At 43.6% G+C, this 19,646-nt stretch overlaps 1 protein-coding gene across 5 annotated transcripts in view; it reads left to right on the top strand.

Moving 5' to 3' along the window:
* The window catches only part of LOC121401593 (tubulin monoglycylase TTLL3-like), a 32,095-nt gene extending 28,752 nt beyond the window's left edge, over positions 1-3,343 (top strand). For 3 of the 5 annotated variants that reach the window (XM_041587050.1, XM_041587052.1, XM_041587049.1), the window contains 4 exons: positions 12-160; positions 655-871; positions 1,445-1,880; positions 2,521-2,629. In XM_041587050.1, the coding sequence (XP_041442984.1) occupies positions 12-160; positions 655-871; positions 1,445-1,880; positions 2,521-2,610 (892 nt within the window). In that variant the 3' untranslated portion in view covers positions 2,611-2,629. Of the gene's footprint in view, positions 1-11; positions 161-654; positions 872-1,444; positions 1,881-2,514; positions 2,659-3,164 lie in introns of those variants that run through there. The other 2 variants (XM_041587051.1, XM_041587053.1) reach the window with 2 other exon arrangements.
* The last annotated feature ends 16,303 nt before the right edge of the window (positions 3,344-19,646 follow it).

Raw genomic sequence — 19,646 nt, 5'->3', positions numbered from 1 at the left:
TATTGTTACAGTCATGGTGCGCACATACAGAATTCAGACAAGTATGTTGATTACTGCCACCAATTGTTATGTAAGCTGAGAAGAGTGAACCCACAGCTAGATATAGATGGAGAAAAAAACATCTGGATTTCAAAACCAAGAAATTTATCTAGAGGAAGAGGTAAGAGAATCTGTGAAATGGGTACTCAATTGTTGTTTAGGGGGAAACAAAAGTTCAGGTTACTGGTGGGTGCCCCCACAGGACATTAAATGACTCACATACAGTAACTAATGCAGAAAATCATGCAAGGGCTTATATAGTAATAGCTATTTCTATATGATCCATAGAAGGGTGAGGAACCTCACCGCCAGTGAGGTTTTGGGAGGATCCATGAGGGTTTTCATCTCATCTCATACATTTTGGCACATAATAAATTCCCATTCTTCATGGCCAATTCACAGTTATGATTATGGTTATTTCTGTGCAATAATGCAGAATATGTATAAATGAATTCCTAATTAGATGTGTGAGATGTAGGACCAATATGGTTTCAAAGGAGCAACCTTAGTTATTGGTCCAACGCATGCTGATTTTGTTGCTTCAGGTGTTACAGAATGGTTTACTACAATATTGATTTAAACAGAGATTGATTCATGTTTTACATGTTATTACAGGGATACGTTGCAGAAATGATCTGAAAGACATATGTTCCTTGGGAAGGGAATGGGTGGTTGAAAAGTACATAGAGAGGCCACTTCTTGTATATGGAACCAAATTTGATCTCCGTCAGCATTTCCTCATAACGGACTGGTACCCCTTAACTATCTGGTTCTATAAGCACAGTTTCCTCCGTTTCTCATCTCAGCCCTTCACGCTGGAGAGTTTAGATACGTAAGTAGAGGGTGCAAAATCTTGCATTCTATTTATTTGTTATACAGTAATGACGTGATGTTGATATGACTTCACTGCTTTGTACTCTCAGAGGCTCATGTACAAACAGAAATAAGACTACTCTCTGCCTTATTTTAGCATGTTACAAACTGGTATAAATATCATAAGACCTTTTTTAATTGAACAAGTAAGAATTACATTATAAAACACCTTGGACAATTGTGCCATTGTTGCTTGTAACTTAAAGGTAATTTATAGGTTTAATCCACGGTGTATACGATAATGTTTGGGATAAATCACTTTATGGCATGAAATGTATTTGCTTGTTTCCTTTACATCTGTGAAGTGGATGAATATGCTAAAGGCCCTGTTCTTCTAACCTCTGATTCTGTAACAGTTGCATTGGTTACAGGGCTCTGTAATTTTGCTCTAACTATGGTAGTCAGCTTGCTAAATCTAATGAATGGCTAAGGCAAGATTAGAATATTTAGTGACTCACTGGATACCGACACTGGATTACTAGTGATGGATCAGGCACATAAACCTGACAATTGTATTGTTTTATCCTTCCAGCGCCACCCATGTATGTAATTACGCCATACAGAAAAAATTAAAGAATGCACCAAATCGTCACCCCAACCTGCCTGAAGAAAACATGTGGCACAGTGACGAATTCAAAGAGTATCTTTGTACAATCGGAAAAGAGCAAGTCTGGGATTCAATCATTATACCAGGGATGAAGAAAGCCCTCATTCATACAATGAAGGCCACTCGGGAAAATGTGAAGTACAGGAAAAACAGTTTTGACCTTTTTGGTTCAGATTTTCTGTTTGGAGAAAACTTCCAGCCCTGGCTACTTGAGATACAATACAAACCTGGCATAACCAAAGACACGTCAGTAATGTGGAAAATTGTTCCACCAATGGTAGAGGACATGCTACGTGTGGTGATTGATTACAAGGATGACCCTAACTGTAATGTGGGAGGATTTGAACTTATATATAAACAGGTAAGTGCAAGTCAAGGGACAGAAACTTTGATACTGATGAATGTCTAAAGAATAATATAACCTCAGGCATATAATCTGAGTACATAATGTTTTTGGGCTGTGTTTATTTATATAAGTATGCCATGGGTGGGTACTTGCTACTTCAGGCTCTCTTCCCCCATGGGAATGTCTTGCAGATTGGACAAAATTGGTGTCCAACCCCCTGATAAGTTTAACACGGGCCCCAAGGGGATGAGGGGGTTGCAATTGCACCCAGGCAAGTAGTTATGCCACCAGCACTCGCCTCAGCCTTGGAAATGGCTATTAGTTGCAACGCTCAACCCAAATCTAAGCAGTTCCTCTTAACTTAGAACAAGGTTACAGACATTTGTAAGCCAATACGTTTTAATAGTATCCAGAACAGTAAAATATTCAACTACCTTATAATTATAGGAAGGTATTACGTGAGAACATACAAATTAAGATTGTAGGCAATATAACACAGATTTAACACTAGGACACCGGGTATAACTTTTGGTATTACATCTGAGTATAGGAGACATCATTTTGAATACATAATGAAAATGATTCATTTAAGCCTAATGGACTATATATATATATATATTTTAGTGCTAAAAGCTTTCTGTTTTTTCAGTTTTAGGCAAATTATACTGGAAATGTGTCACGGTCAGCACCCAACACCAGAACAGATGCCAGGCACCCTGGTCTCGGCTCGTACTTCACCAGTTAAGTGACCGCCTTTGGCCTCGGGAGGAGCCCTCAGCTTACTCAGATGCCACCTGGACTTAACGAGAGGTGCAAGGCGTAAGTTCTGGCTGGCAATGGGGCACGACTGTTTACAAGGATGCTGGAAGATAGGAAGCCACCAGGAACAGGTAGGCCGGGCCAGCACAAGCAGTAGGAATCGTCAGGCAGGCAAGGGTCGAAACCAGGTTATCAATCGGAAGGATTCAGCATGAGAGTAGTAGAGACTCAGGCAAAGGTCAGGATTGGAGAGATCAGCGTAGTAAGCAAGCAGGTATGGGTCAAACACGAAGGATCAATCAGGATTCACAACAATAAGCTCCCAGGAACAAGCTCATTGAACCTACAACGGGCAATGAGCTAATACTAAAAATCCCCTTTTATACATTTGAATTTCCGCGCCAATGCACGATGGCGCAATCACGTCAGCGCGCCTGCGCCTTTATGAATTGCCCTAGAGGACCGGAACCAGCATGGAGCAGGGAGCAACGCGGTATGGACCCCGCTGCCGCTAGACCACCAGGATTAGTGCCTTACGAAATGGGATTCTCAGTAAAGAAAAAACATTTAGAGATCTGAAGATAACAACCATCTCTGATCCATAACAGGTGGCTAGTGGGATGAGTCTTGGAGGAAGGAATAGTCCAACCAACCATTTCCTTTTGATGCCTATTTTTTTCTTTGTTATACCTTTTTTAAAATAAAAATTATTTCCTTAATCACTTTTTTGTCTTCCTTATGAATAATATAAATACTTTTTAACGTTGGTATCAGTTGACACCCATAGCTCTACACCCACAAAGACCACCTATTAAAAAAAAATAGAAATATATATATATAGGTACAATAGGTACAATAATTCCATCAAAAGCACATTTAGTTTGATGCAGAGAGTAATGTTCCAAAGAGTATGCCATTTATTTTGTGGTATTTGATTTATTGATCATGTAATTTATGTAACTATTTTTTGGTTGAACGTGTCACCATTTTCCATCTTTCCCCGCTGTTAACTCCAGGCCGGGTGGTGGGTCAATGATATCATGGAGGGCAGGTTGGTGACATTGCGAGGATGGACCTGTGATGTCAGTGGACACTCCTCATGTTAGGATTAATGCTGGATGCAGTTTGCAAAGTGCAAATAAAATGGCAGTAAGGACAAAGATGTGGCACCTCCTTGCCCCTCACCCTTAGTTCTGTCATACTTTCCCATTCAATGGAAGGGAATATGGCGGTGGACAATGGTGGTGATTGCTTACCCCCCGGACCAAAAATATTGTTGGAGTTGTGAGCGGACCCTTTGGAGACTTGATGCTGCTTTGTAAGATAAGTCTTTATTGCAACACGTGTGAAGGAGAAATGAGCAACCACTTTTGATTTAACCCTGCAGCCTACAAGGTTTTTATAGTCTCTCAGCTGTCACTCAGAAAAAGGGGGGCTCATACCTCAAGGAATTCTGTCTCCTACAAGATGGTCTCTATATGCTTTACCTATTACTTACACATACCTCCCAACAGTTTCAAAATTGATTTGAATAAGAGACTGGAATGTGAATAAGAGAGGCCTGAATAGAAAGATGAGTAATAAAAAGTAGCAATAACAATACATTTGTAGTATTTGTTTATAGATGAGGGTCAGTGACCCCCATTTGAAAGAGTCAGAAGAAGAAGGCAAATAATTAAAAATCTATACCAAATAAATAATGAAGACCAATTGAAAAGTTGCTTAGAATTAGCCATTCTAAGCTGCAAGTCACACAATTTCCCCAATAAATGCTCAAAGTAATGAATAGCACACCCAATATCAAGAAAATAATGGAAAAATGTATTACAAAAAATAAAGAAAATACAAAACAATTATACAAAAATACTAAAGAAACAAAGAGCCCAACGCGTTTCGACCTTAAGGGTCTTCCTCAGGGGCACAAATAGACAAAAAAACAAAAAGGCAGAACGAGCCTTACTGTCCATAAGGGTTTTATACCCCAAGCTGTGTGTCTTCGTTCACAAATCGGCGTCTAACGTCACTTCTGCTTCCCCAGATAGTAAAGAGGCCAAGCAATGAATTGTGGATCATCAAATGGAACGCATATGCGTTCCAACATATCGTCCAAGTTAGATTATATGCAGTAACATTTAATAACATTTCTAGCAATGCGACTGTGTGCACAAAAGTATCTAGATCCACTCCTCATCAATGAAGACATTAATTCAAAGTCACGCAGCAACGCTGCTGCATCCTCACGAAGGTCTGAAATATAGAGAACACGTCACTTCCTGTCATTCATCCTATTTGCGCATATGTTCCTCACATTTCTAACGCATATGCGTTTCAACTCATTATCTAAAGAAACGGATTAGATAAGTGTCATCTCTATCTAAGGCTCCAGGGAGTACCTAGCCAATTAGCACCCCTCTTTTTACTTCAATGGGTGTGCGCCTTCTCTCTATATCTTATACAATTTCCCCAATAGACCTGCTTATCTTAAATAGTTACAATTGCTTCTTTGCTTATCTTAAATTGTAACTAATGTATAGAAGTGCACCTGCCACATATTCTGGACTCTCTCAAGTCAGTTTTAGAAACTTTGTATCTTTTTGTGGCTGGAGATCAAAGTGCAGGAGATCAAAGAGAAAGTCAGGACATTTCAGTAACAATCCGGGAATGCTGGTTGAGCTGTCAAAATTGGGACTGTCCTGCGAAAAATGGGACAGTTGGGAGGTGTGCTTACAGACAGCTCCCTGTAGCCCTGATACTGGCTGCCCAGCTGGATGATTACACAGAAAAACAAAACTATTTTCTACAAGGTCACGTCTGCATATACTGAAAGCATATTATGTGTAACTCTTAAAGCAACAGTTACATGAGTATGAATGGATATGCAGAGGGTGTCACAATATCACAATATGATCACAGTAGATAGATAAGAATTGGCATTTGTTTGATTTAATGTCCAGGCTGCACTAGAGAATACCCCAATGCTTATAGTGCTAAACAGCTGGAGGGCCTCCCTATTATTAGGGTTGCTACCTGCAAAAATATAGGAAGGCCGGTATTTTTTTTCCAGAAAAGGTGGCAACCCTCCCTATTATACATATGTACAGATATTTATGTCATGTACAGTATTTGATTTTCCTACTAAACAGACTTTCCTATTGCCTGCATTGTTTTGGTACTGGCTAAAAATCTGCCGACACTGTTAGGCCAGGCTTGTCCCGGAGAAAAGTTGCCTAAAGTTGCCCTATTCTTCCAATGACAAATGCTGGGGGAAATAATGGCAGTATCATAGATAAACCCCCCCAGATAGGGTCTGTGATCAGGGGAATGGAAGAGGGTCAACTAATGATGTCCCTGGACATAAAGGATGCGCATCTACATGTGCCGATATGGCCACCGCATCACCGCTTCCTACGTTTTGCCAACAACCATTACCAGTTTGTAGCCCTTCCATTCGGGTTATCAACAGCCCCCCGAGTGTTCACCACGCTGATGTCAGTCTCGGAATCGGCTCTACGTCTACAAGGGATCTCAATCACTCCCTACCTGGACGACCTGCTCATAAAGGCCAGAACAGCAACAAAAGCAAAGCAAGATCTCTCTCTAGCAATCTCCTTGCTCCAGCAATTCGGATGGACAGTGAACTGGTCGAAATCGAATTTACACCCCAGCCACCAAATGACCTTTTTGGGGCTGGAATTCAATACGAGCACTCAACTGGTCTGTCTCCCCCACGACAAACATAAAAGATTCAGAGATCAGATACAACGCCTACTTGTACCTCAAAAGATCACAATACAAACAGCAATGAGGGTGCTAGGGGTGATGATCTCAGTCATAGAGGCAGTGCCATTTGCACAGATGCACTTTCGTCCATTACAGTCGAACACACTTGCCGTCTGGAAAGGGGGACCCCTCTCCCGAACATTCTCCCTCTCCCAACAGACCAGGAGGTTGCTCTGGTGGTTGAAACCCTGCAACCTAAACACAGGACAGTCATGGGCGACACCAGACTGGACAGTCATAGCCAAGGATGCCAGCTGGGGGGGATGAGGAGCGACCTGAAACAACTTATCAGCACAAGGACTATGGTCCACAGAAGACTCAAAACTTCCAATAAACATACTGGAATTAAGAGCCGTAAGACTGGCACTCGAAGTATGGAGTACAGAGCGACAACGCCACAACAGTGGCATACATAAATCGCAAGGGAGGAACCCGCAGCAAAGCGGCACTAGCAGAGGCACAGCAAATATTACACTGGGTGGAAATCAACAAGGTGAGGTTGTCCGCAATACATATCCCGGGGGTATCAAACACAAAGGTTGATTACCTCAGCCGAAATCAAATAGAACCCGGAGAGTGGGAATTACACCCGGAAGTGTTTGCCGAGCTAGTAAATCACTGGGGACTTCCACAAATAGACCTCATGGCCTCCAGAGACAATCACAAGGTACCCAGGTACTTTGCCCGCTGTCGGGACCCGACAGCAGCGGGGACAGATGCAATGACTCAACCCTGGCGATTCAAGCTAGCGTACGTCTTTCCAGCCATTCCAATGTTACCTTGGGTACTAAAGAAGATAAGACAGTCACAACTCACTGTAATCATAGTGGCACCATACTGGCCACGACGGTCTTGGTTCTCAGACCTGCAGGACATGTTGGTCGCCCATCCAATACGTCTAACCCCCAGGTCAGATCTCCTCCTTCAAGGGCCCATAGCTCACCACAACCTGGGCCTGTTCCGTTTGATGGGGTGGTTATTGAATCCGACATCTGGAGAAAACAAGGACTGTCGGAAGAAGTCATTGCTACCATGCTAAAAGCTCGAAAAGCAACCTTATCCGGGTCCTACCACAGAATATGGCACTCCTACCACAACTGGTTCAACGAAGGGGGTTTCGCGTTTTTAGAACTCAAGATCCCTAGGATTCTGTCTTTTTTTCAGAGGAGTCTCCAACTAAATCTCAAGCTCAGCTTTCTTTTTTTTTTTAATTCAATACTGCTTTTATTGGCATAAAAACAAACAGAAAGAGCAAGTAGTGGCATACAATGACATTTGCAAGGTATAATGAGCAAGTACATAATACAGGTACCCATGCAGCAGTATACAATGATAGTACCACCCTGATTCGTCTGGCATCTAAGGAACACATTGAACAAGCAATTAGAAAAGACTAGCTTAACACTTATGTATGGCCCCCAGAGGATGCGAGATGGCCTTCTCGACTGTAAAAATGGGCTAGACAGACTAGGTGGATACGGAACTCTGATAAGAAGTCCACGGTTCCCATGTCTGTATGATTCAAAGATTCTTTTCCGGGTCGGTTTCCGTCAAAAATTCCATATATTTCCTAGATTCAATCCGTTTGATCAACTGCTGTACAGAAGGAGTAGTTGGTGTCTTCCAAGTACTCGCTATAAGAGTTAGTGCTGCATTGAGTATCTGAAATAGAAGGCTCCTCTCAGCTTTTGAAATTTGTACTGGGTAGATTTGGAGTAGTGCTATCTGGGGCAGTTGGGGTATTTCCCTGTGGAATATCTCCTTTATTAAATCGAAAAGCTCTGTCCAAAAAACTGTAACTTTTACACACTGCCACCACATGTGAAGCATTGTACCTGGCTGTCCACATTGTCTCCAGCACATGTTTGGATAATTTGGAGAAATCTTTGCAATCCTGGAGGGTGTTAGGTACCACCTACCAACCACTTTAATGTGAGATTCCAGGTGGTTAGTGCAGTGGGTAGCGCCTTTAGGACTATTGATACAGGCGGACCATTGAGCTGGGGAGAACTGCAGTTGAAGCTCCTGTTCCCATTTATCCATATATAGAAGTTTTTGAGATTCCTCACGTGTTATTTGCATTTTATAACAATCCGACAATATCGATTTACCGTTCCAGAATTTACCACAGAGGCACTCCATCCATGACTGAGTGCGCAATGTTTTGTAATCCACAGCAGTGGTGCGCAGAAAATGCGTGATTTGCCCATAAGTATAGATTTGATGTGGTTGTAAACCATAGGTCTGCATCAGATCCTCAAACCGACGTAGTTTTGAGAGCTGGTAGAGGTGTCCTAGTTGGGAAATCCCAGCAGTAGCCCAGCTGTTAAGGTTTATCTGTGGGATGAAATATTTCAGTGCTTTCAGAGGCAGTAAAGGGGAAGGAAAGGTACTAAACTTAAGCTTTGTGTGCACAGTATCCCAGATATTGATGGACAGTTTAGTGGTGGGTAAAAGGCTGTCCACTGGTGGTCTGGAATGTTTGGGCATCCAGAAAAGATGAATTATAGAGTTATCCCCCATCATTTGAGCTTCCATATCCACCCATGCTCTGCAGCCCCTTTCCGCATGCAAACGGACAACTGATTCCAAAATAGTGGCAATATAATAGGCTTTGACATTGGGTATACCCATTCCTCCTGAAGATCTGGAATATTGAGTAGTCGAGAAGGCCATTCTCGGGGGTTTTTGCTGCCATATGAATCTATTCATAGTTCTCTGTATAGTCGCCAAATATTTAGTAGGGAGCCGGATCTGCAACATTCTAAATACATATAAAATGCGTGGTAAAAGGTTCATTTTTATAGCCATTACACGCCCATACCAAGAAATTGTTTCTTTTCGCCATCTGTTACATTCTAATTCAACGAGTTTTATCAAAGGAGAATGATTCAATTTAAATATCATGGCCGGGTCTCTGGGTAGCTTGATTCCCAAATAGGTGATATAGGAATCACGCCACTCAAAGGCGTGGTAGTGTGCAATTCCTTCCAGAACCCGCCTAGGTATGTTAATGGGTAAAGCCTGCGTTTTTGCGGTGTTGATTTTATACCATGATACTACTTGAAACCTGTCAAGTTCTCTGAGAATATTAGGTAGAGAGGTCAAGGGATTCGTAACAGCCAGGAGAATATCGTCTGCGAACAAACCAATTTTCTGTTGCCCAACAGGCGTGGGGATGCCCTTTATATCCTGATTGTCCCTAATACTGTGGGCTAAAGGTTCAACCATTAAGGCAAAGATAAAAGACGACAGAGGGCACCCTTGCCTAGTCCCATTAGTAAGCTCGAAGGCGTCTGACAGGGCTCCCTTGGTACAAACTTTAGCTGTGGGATTTGAGTATAGTGGAGAGACAGCTTTTAAGAAAGTTGGTCCAATCTGGAATTTGGCCAATGTAGCTTTCATATATTCCCAATTTACCCTGTCAAACGCCTTCTCTGCGTCCAGGGAAAGCAATAGAGCTGGTGTTTTAATGCTTTTGAGTAAGTGTAAAATATTCTGAAATCGTCTTGAGCTATCAGCCCCTTGCCTGGTTAGTATGAATCCCACTTGATCGTTTTTGATAAGTATTAAATTAAGCCGTTGAGCTAGCAACTTAGCGTAAATTTTGAGGTCAGTATTAAGCAAAGTGATGGGTCTGTAGTTTTGACACTGGTCGTGGGATTTGCCTGGTTTAGGGATGGTAACTACATGAGCATGTAGAAATTCAGGATTAATCAGACCTGTGTCCATGATGTCCTGAAATAATTTAAGTAAATGCGGGGATAATATGTCAAGGTATAGTTTGTAATATTGGTTTGTGAAGCCGTCAGGGCCTGGAGATTTACCAAGTTTCAGTTCTTTAATCACAGATTGCACAGATTAATCTTCAAGCTGAATGGGTTTGCGAAGGGATTCCAATTGTTGCGGGGTTGGTGAAGGGAGGTCCAAAGTGTTCAAATATGCGTCAATTTGTTCTGGAAGTGGTCTAGAGTTTGCCGGGTCAGAGCCTAAATTGTATAACTTTGTATAATAAAGCGCAAATTTGTTTGCTATTTGTTTAGGGTCAGTTATTTTTGTATGAGCGTCCTGTAAGTGTTGTATGCGGGTTTGAGCTTGTCTTTGTCTTAATAAGTTCGCCAATAAGCCTTGTTTCCCTTAGTGTAAAAAAGTTGTTTCATACATGTACTCTGTACGCCGTTTTAGCAGCCAAGATCGTATTTAATTTAGTACGTGTAGCCTCTATTTGTTTGACTGTATTCGCGTGGAAGTGCTGTATCAGGTCCCTTTCTAGGTCTGCTAACTGAGATTCTAGCATCTTCTGTTCCGATTCCCTTTGCCTTCTAAGTTGTTTTGCCTTGGCTATTAATTCACCTCGCAAAACAGCTTTGTGCGCTAACCAATTGTTTTGCCAGTTGGTGTCTCTAGGATTGTTTTCCCTGAAAAATTGTAATATCCTCTGCTCAATATATCCCCTGGTTTCCTCATTCTGTAACAATGTATTGTTCAGTTTCCAGGGAAGTTTGTCAGCTATTCTATCTAGGGGGAGCTCCATACCGATTGGGGCATGGTCTGACCATGTTCGTAGACCAATCCAAGGATTAACGACTTGTGTGGTGGATTGCAAGTCGGTGAGGAACATGTCAATCCTAGTGTGTGTTTGGAATCTAGGGGAATAGTATGTGAAGTCTTTCGCTGAGGGGTATTTAGCTCTCCATACGTCTATTAAGGCAAAGTTGTGCAAAAGTGTTCTAAATTTGGAGGCCTGGGCTAGCCGAGATTTGTTCGTAACCCCCCTACCATCTGCTCTTTGAACATCAATATGTGGGTTTAGGGTGAGATTAAAATCCCCAGCTATTATGCATTTCCCCTGTCTATCATTAAGCAGTTTGGTAAAAGTTTGCGTCAGGAATCTACTTTGATTGTCATTTGGGACATACATATTTATCAGGGTATATTTAACATTGTCAATCATACATATGAGGAGGATATACCTGCCTGCGGGATCTACAACAGACTTCAATAGTTGCCATGACACACGGGAGGATATCAAGATGGACACTCCCTTGGTTTTGTTTTGTGAGTATGAGTGGTAGCTATGTGGATAATCTGAAAACCGTGGCGGGTTCTTGACACAGAAATGTGTTTCCTGGTAGAAAAGTATATCAGCCTTGGCCTGAAAAGCATCTCTAAGGGCTTGATTCCTTTTATGGGGGGAATTCAATCCTCTAGTATTCAGAGAGTAAAAACGTGTCATCACAACAAATTGACCAGTTGCTTTACCCGTTGGGATACCCCTAAAATATAATGCGACACTGCAACAATTTCGACATAGCTTGCTCGCAATACAATATTACGCTGATTAAGTAAGACATAGGACCCTGCAATTGTATGATACCACTGAGGTATGGTAGAAAAAACAGTATAATAAAACATTGTTATCAACATTAAACAAAAGAACTGCGAAAAACGCATGTGGTAACGTGTGGTAGATACCACGGTGTGACTACTCAGCTAATGTGGAGTCAATGGGGGCTCCGGAGATACAATATCTCATTGTGGACAGGGGAGTTTCTGGGTTACCTTACTGTCCTGTACTTTTAGCTTCCTCAAAGGGGCAACAAGATTCAATATCTCTGTTATGCAGCTGGATTGTGGGCAACTTTAAGCTTTCGACCAATCCTTCCTCACTTTATGCTGCTGTAGGGGAGGCCTACGTAGTGCTGTAGGCTCTGTGCTCCGGCGACATGATGTTCCATCTGATGAGCGCTTTCCGCGCATCGTCAGCTGTTGACAGCGTAGTGGGCACTCCATTCCTTTGCACTATCAACTTTACCGGATAACCCCATCTGTACGGAATATTGTGTTGGCGTAGCAGAGACGTAGTTTCAGCAAAGGCCTTCCTCTTTAGTAAAGTTGCTGGCGATAGATCGGTATAGATCTCCAACTTCTGGTAATCAGGTTGCCACCCCTCTTTCTTGCAAACAAGCGATAGTAACTTCTCCTCGCCAGCACATCCCGTGGCGCCGCATCAGGGGCCGCCTTGGGTTTGGGAACCCGATGAATGCGATCCAGTTCTCGTTCGAGCTGGTGGGAGTCGGACATAATGGCCGCCAGCAGCTGTTGTATGTGCTGCTCTAGGTCTTGCGGGCCTACCTCTTCAGGGATCCCCCTAAGCCGCAAATTGTTCCGGCGGGATCTGTCTTCTAGGTCAATTATCTTGTCGACCAGTCTGTCTGTCTCCACCTGTACTTTTGTATGCGAGTCCGCGAGGTCATTATGGGCCTCCGCAAATTCGGTTATTTGCTCCTCTAGGTGCGCCGTCCTCTCGCCAATGTCTTGGATATCTTTGCGAAGTTCATCCGACATCCGCCGAACATCATTCTAGAGGGTACATTTCACTTCCTGCAGCATTTCGCGGATTTGCGTTGCTGTCGCCGGAATGCTCTCACCCTGCGGCTCCGTCATAACAGAGGCCTGCGATTCCGCGCCTTGCGGCGAATCCAAGTTGGCGGAGGAGCGTTGCGACGCTCGAATAAAATAAGTGGAGACAACTTTTTGTTCTTTTTTTTTTTGATTTCTCTTCTGGCCCATGACTTGGAGGGATCACTCTGCTAGAGTAATAGCCCGCAATGGGCAGCTTAGATTCGCCCCCATAGGATCTGTAGCTCCCTCGTGCACGGAGCTCTTCTCCTATGCGTCCATTAAAGTTGCTAGGCAAACTCCGCCCCCAAGCTCAGCTTTCTTAAAGTACAGATATCAGCCTTATCTGTACTTCTTCAGACAAGACTGGCACTAGATGAATCCATACGGACATTTCTGCAGGGAGTACAACATCTAAAACCTCCGTTCCGATCCCCAGTCCCAGGGTGGGACTTAAACCTAGTACTCGAAGCGCTTCTTGATCCACCGTTTGAACCAATGGGATCCATTTCTTTTTTTAACAATGCTTTATTTGAATAAAGTACATTAACATTATTGATATATAGATGTACACAGCTTATCCATATGTCCATTTACTGCAACATTACAATAGTCATATATTACATCAGCTTGTTACAGTTGTATTACATACATGTACAGTTATTCCTTTTACTTGTTCTCAGTGTTATTTTGCAAAATTAACTCCAATAAATCTAATCTAACCTAACTTGTGCACTGCCTCATGAAACTTACATTACATTCTACTCACTACAGTGTAAAGTTTAGGAGGGGTAGTCGATTAGTCCCTTTGCATACCCTTAGGATACATTTAGAGTTTGTGGTCAGGTATCAATTACCCCCATCATGGATGTCCAGCCACGGGGACCAGATTTTATCAAATTTAGCCGGGCAGCCCCTTCTTGCATATAGAAGTTTGTATATTGGTACCGCATGCATAATCTGAGTTTCCCAGAACTGTAGACTTGGGGCTAACTGTGCTTTCCATCTCATGGTGATGGATTTACGGGCATAGGCGAACATAATAGATATTAGAGCTTTCTCCGCTACCGTCGGTGCTAGGTCAGTTACTTGATTTAGTAACATACTCAGAGGTTCTACCCCAACTGGAATATCCATCATATCAGAGACATACTGTGCTACCGCCCTCCAAAACCGTTGTATCTTGGTACATGACCATACCATGTGTATGAAATTGGCTGGGGAGAGATGACATCGGGGACATTCGTCTACCTGGGTTGGGGACATTTTGGCCAGTACCGTTGGGGTAAGATACGCTCTGTGCAAGAATTTGTATTGCACCATTTTGTCCCTGGAAGCCACCATGTGGTCAAAGATTGACTCCAGGACCTCCTTCCAGTCCTCAAGTGTTAATTCGGGTATGTCATTGCTCCATTTACCAAAGAGTTTACCCAGCGGGGATTTCCCAGCAGTTATTAGTATGGCATAGAAGTTGGACAGTATTTTTTTCTGCGAGTTAGCTCTCGCCCTCACCTCCAGTTGGGAAGGCACTGTATTCAGTGGGGCCCCTCGGAATTGGGATTGTATGGCATGTCTCAACTGGAGGTATCTAAAGAGCATACTGTTGGGCAGGTCTTTTCCCTCTTTTAGGGTTTGGAAGTCCAGTAGATTCCCTTCTACCATTATATCTTGTATATATTTTATATGATATTGGGCCCACGCTTGAGGGTCCGGTATAGTTTGTAAGTGAGGCAGTTTGGGGTTGCACCAGAGGGGTGTGTAACCTGAGCAGTAGCTCTCTAGTTTGGGGAGGAGGCCCTGGGCTGTATGCCATGCCCACACGACCTCTTTCATAGGTGGGGTTGCATTGGTGGTATAGTGGCATCCGCGGTAAAGGAGGTTTTTGAGTTCCTCATAGGATCCTATGATCTGCGCCTCTAGTCTAGTGGCCGGGTTATCTAGAGATGGGGTTGACCACTCTTTAGCTGTGACAAGTTTTGCTGCCAGGTAATATAGAAACAGGTTTGGCGCTGCCAGTCCCCCAGCCTGCACCGGAAGATGAAGTTTTGCCATAGCTATTTTTGGCGTAGAGGGGTACCAATATAACTGTGTAAGGAGTCCCCTAAGTTTTGTGAAGAAATTATTTGGTATCCTTACCGGAGATTGCCTAAAAAAATAGGTAAACTTGGGAAGCATTACCATTTTGAATAGGTTTATGCGTCCAATTAGGGATAATGGTAAATGGGTCCATTGTTTGATTTTTTTCTCCAAACCTTGTAACAAGGGTGTTAAATTTAGCTCTACAAATTTACTTAGGTCTTTGTGGATATTGATACCTAAATATTTGAAGTTATCCGTCCAGGTTAGACCATCAGGCAATACCGGCCTAGGTTCGGGTACCGGGTCTATTGGGAAGAGTGCTGACTTACTCCAGTTAACTTTTAGGCCCGAATATGAGGAGTGCACCTTCACGATTTCCAGCGCAGCCTCCAGGTCCCGGCCCGAATTGTCTAGGTATAGTAACGTGTCATCAGCAAACATGGATATTTTCTCAGTGATACCCCCTTTCTTAAGTCCTTCAATCCTAGCCGATTGCCTTATCATACAAGCCAGTGGTTCCATGGCCACCGCAAATAGGAGGGGAGAGAGAGGGCACCCCTGCCTAGTCCCCCTGTGCAACTTAAATGTTCGTGAAGAGTTACAGTTAGTGCGAATAGTAGCTTCTGGGGCCCTATACAGCATCTGCACCCATTTCATGAAGTTTTCAGGGAAACCCATGCATTTCATTGCAGCCCATAGGTATTGCCATTCCACCGAGTCAAATGCTTTCTCATTATCCAGGGCAGCAATGACTCTATTCACTGAGTTATCATGGGATACCGCCAGGTTAGTATATAGCCTTCTGATGTTAATATCTGTAGTTTTCAAGGGAATGAAGCCAGATTGATCTATGTCTATTATTTGTGTGATAAATGTGTTAAGGCGTCTGGCTAGGACTTTCGCTAGTATTTTTGCATCACAGTTCATTAATGATATTGGTCTGTATGATGCGCATTGTTTAAGGTCTTTATTTGGCTTTGGGATGACTATAATCTGGGCCTTGTTCATAGACTCTGGCAGTAAGGACCCTCCTGTAACATCATTGAATAGGTTGGCCAGGTGGGGTGACAACTCCTTTTTATATAATTTGTACCACTCCATGGGGATCCCATCCTCCCCTGGAGTTTTCCCCCTTGGAAAGGATTCTATGGCTTCTGCAATTTCTTGTGTTGTTATAGGGGTGTTTAGTACTGTCCTCCCCTCGATGTCGAGTGTTGACATGTCTATTTTCTCTAAATAGTCTAGTATCTCTGGGTAGGTAAAATCTATCTTGGTGGCATACAACTCTGAATAATAGTCTCTAAATACCTCATTTATTTCCCTAGGGGTTGTTGTAGAAATCCCTTGTCCCTTATTTATTTCAGGTATCGCCGTCAATTGGGTGGGATCCCTGCTGAGGTAGGCCAGAAGTTTACCACTTTTGTCCCCTGACTCCAGTACGTTTGTTTTTTGATAGAGTATACTTTTCTTTGCTAATTCTGTTTGAGCTAAGAGGAGGGTTGCTTGTGCGTTCTGCCATGCAGCCATGGTGGCTGGGTTTGGGTTGGTTGTGTATTGTTCTTCTGTTAGCATTAATGTTTGTTGTTTCGCCTCTATGTTAGCGTTGGCCTGTTTCTTAATTTTGCTTATCTGCATGGCATATTCTCCCCTAATGTATGCTTTTAAGGCGTCCCATACTATTGGATCGGCTGCTGTCCCCGTATTTATAGTCAAAAATTCAGTAATAGCAGTAGCCATTTGTGTTACCAGATCTGGATGATTAATCCAGTGTTGGCTCAGTCGCCATACATTGTCCTGGGGTTCAGGGCTTGTTTGTAAGCTGAGGCTAATGGGAGAGTGGTCAGAGATCCCCCTGGTTAGTATGTGAATTTCCATGGTTGCCCTGGCCACCTCCGGGGATCCCAATGCTAGATCGATACGGGATAGGGTGTTATGGGACGAATTAAAACAAGTATACTGCTTTATCCCTTCGTGGCGGGCCCTCCATAGATCAGTTAAATGGAACGTGTCCGCCCACTTGCACATTGCTTGATCGTTTCTGGAAGGCGGTGGTAGTCTGTCCAGATCTTTATCTAGGACATTGTTGAAGTCCCCCATGATGAGAATGGGAGCTATGGGTAGTGTAGTTATTTTGTTCATGACTGTGTATAGAATTGTATCTGTAAAGGGTGGTGGGACATACACATTGGCGATTGTCCATTGCCTACCCATAATGGATAAATGAAGTATTATAAACCTTCCCCCCGGATCAGATATTACTTTGTGGAGAGTATAAGTACAGGTTTTTGCTATAAGAATAGATACTCCTCTGGAGTAACTGGAGTAAGGCGCGTGGTATGCTGCTGCCACCCATGGTTTTTTAAGCGTCATAAGCTTGCTGCCATCTAGATGGGTTTCTTGGAGCATTATAATGTGCGGTTTTTGTTTTTTGAGAAATTTTGTAACCAGGCTCCTTTTAATCTGGTCTCCCAGCCCCCTAACATTCCATGACATTACCTTAATGCAATACATTGTAAAACTTGTACATATTTATATACAGGGTATTTTCTCCTCACCCTGATCAACCTTGCTGTAGCATCACCCATCTTAGTGCCAATTATAGTTGACTGTAGTGGTAGTAGAGTCTGTCCTGGTGATTTGAAGTAAAATCCTTCGTGGCTGTGCATAACTCCCAACCTTCCCACCCTATCCACCACCCTCCCCAACTTGTAGTGGATCTATCCCCCAAAGAGAAAAAGGAAACTTTGTTCAAGTAGTTAAGAGCGGCAAGACCAGAGTCTCGATAGGAAAAAAAAACAAATTGTCTGGTGTTAAAGTTAGGTACTGGCCCTGCTCCGGCCCCTCACAAAATATATATATGTGCATCCCAAGGTACTTCATCAATTGGCATTTCAATGAGCCTCCCGCCCAAGTCATGTTGGAAACTATACTTATCTGCGAGGAGATCTTCCGGGTCTATGTTCCAGCCAGGCTTCCACTTCCCGGGCTGTCGTGAAGAAGTGGGTTTGGCCGTTGTCTACCACACGCAGCTTAGCTGGGTATAGCATTGCATAAGGTAGTTGCAGTTGGATTAGCCTTTTCTTTACGTCTGCGAACTTCATGCGCTGTTTACGTATCTCCATCGAGTAGTCTGGGTATATGGAGATCCTGGAATTTTCAAACATGATGTCTCCTTTGGTCCGTGCTTCTCGTAGAATTTTATCTCTGTCTCTGTAGTTGAGAAGTCGTGCAATCATGGGCCTAGACTGAGATCCTGGCGGAGGGGGTCTGCCTGGCACCCTATGGGCACGTTCGATTGCGAATGTAGGAGAGGTTATGGATGGGAAGGTGTTCTGGAGCCATTGCTCTAGGAATGCTTCCGGTCGCCCACCTTCTGCTCTCTCCGGCAGACCAAGCAGTCTAATATTATTCCGGCGTAGTCTGTTCTCGAGATCATCTGCTTTCGCCTCCATATTAGACAGCCTTTGTTCCATGTTTTGCATTTGCCCCTGCATAGGGCTGACCGTGTCCTCAAGCTCACCAACTCTTCTTTCGACCTCTTGGGTGCGCTCCCTTATGTTCTGTATATCATGCCTGAGTATATTAAAGTTTGTCTGGAGCTCATCTATTTTCCCAATAGTAGTGGCATGGTTACTGTTTAGTAGGGATACGATCTCTGTTAGTGTATTATGTTCTTGCTCTTTAGAGGTGTCATTGGTTGTCGAGCTCTCTGCTGGGCCTGTTTGCTGTTGGCTTGTGTTATTCCCCAGCGCCTCGTGTTCCTGGGGTCCCTGCATGTTTGCAGCGCTTGTGCCTGCCACAGGGGTGTCAGCTCTGCCTCTGTCCCTGTCAGTGGGATCTCTGTTGAAGCGCTCTAGTTTGTGCGCTGTTTGTGTGTTTATAGTATAATGGCGCCTCTCACCTTGTGGCTGCCGGCTTACATCAGCCGAGTGACTGCGGCCGCCATCTTGGATTCTTTTGTCAGCCAGCGTGTGCTGCAGTTGTGGCGTCCGAGCGCGGTTTCTGCCCATTTCTACGCCGCGAAAATTGCTGGATCGTTGGCGGATCGCTTGGGGGATCCTGTGTGCAAGTATGTGCCCTTGGGATGCTAGGTTTATGGGCTGTTTGGCGGGTTCCGTGCAGGAGCGCTAGTACGTGCGTCCTCTCTGCTCTACATTCGGCCACGCCCCCGATGGGATCCATTTCTGAATCACTTCTGACTAAGAAAGTGCTTTTCCTGATGACAATATCCTCAACCAGACGAGTATCAGAACTCAGCGCTCTGTCTTCTGAAGAACCGTACATCATTTTCCACAAGGACAAAGCCGTACTCAGAACACTACCCTCCTTCCTACCAAAGGTGGTATCTCAATTTCACATCAATCAAGAAATAGTAGTGCCAACCTTATGCCCTGATCCCAAGAACGACAAAGAGCGCAGACTACACAAATTAGATGTCGTCAGAGCACTTTGTTGGTATGTGGAACTCTCAAAACCATTTCGGCATTCTACATCCTTGTTTATACTACCAGCGGGCCCTAAAAAAAGCCAGGCAGCTTCTAAAGCAACACTGGCAAGATGGATCAAAGAGACAATACGGCAAGCCTACTTATCCAAAGGGAAGGTTCCACCCCTGAATATACGAGCTCATTTGACGAGAGCAGTCGGAGCTTCCTGGGCATGGCGCAACTCTGCCTCAATTGAGCAGATCTGCAGAGCGGCCACCTGGTTTTCCGTTCATACATTCTCAAAATTCTACAATCTTGACACGTACTCCTCAGC

Source organism: Xenopus laevis, chromosome 3L, assembly GCF_017654675.1.
Source record: "Xenopus laevis strain J_2021 chromosome 3L, Xenopus_laevis_v10.1, whole genome shotgun sequence".
Classification (NCBI taxonomy): Eukaryota; Metazoa; Chordata; class Amphibia; order Anura; family Pipidae; genus Xenopus; species Xenopus laevis.
Note: the sequence above shows the minus strand (reverse complement) of the source record. Positions and strands in the feature narration are given on the sequence as shown.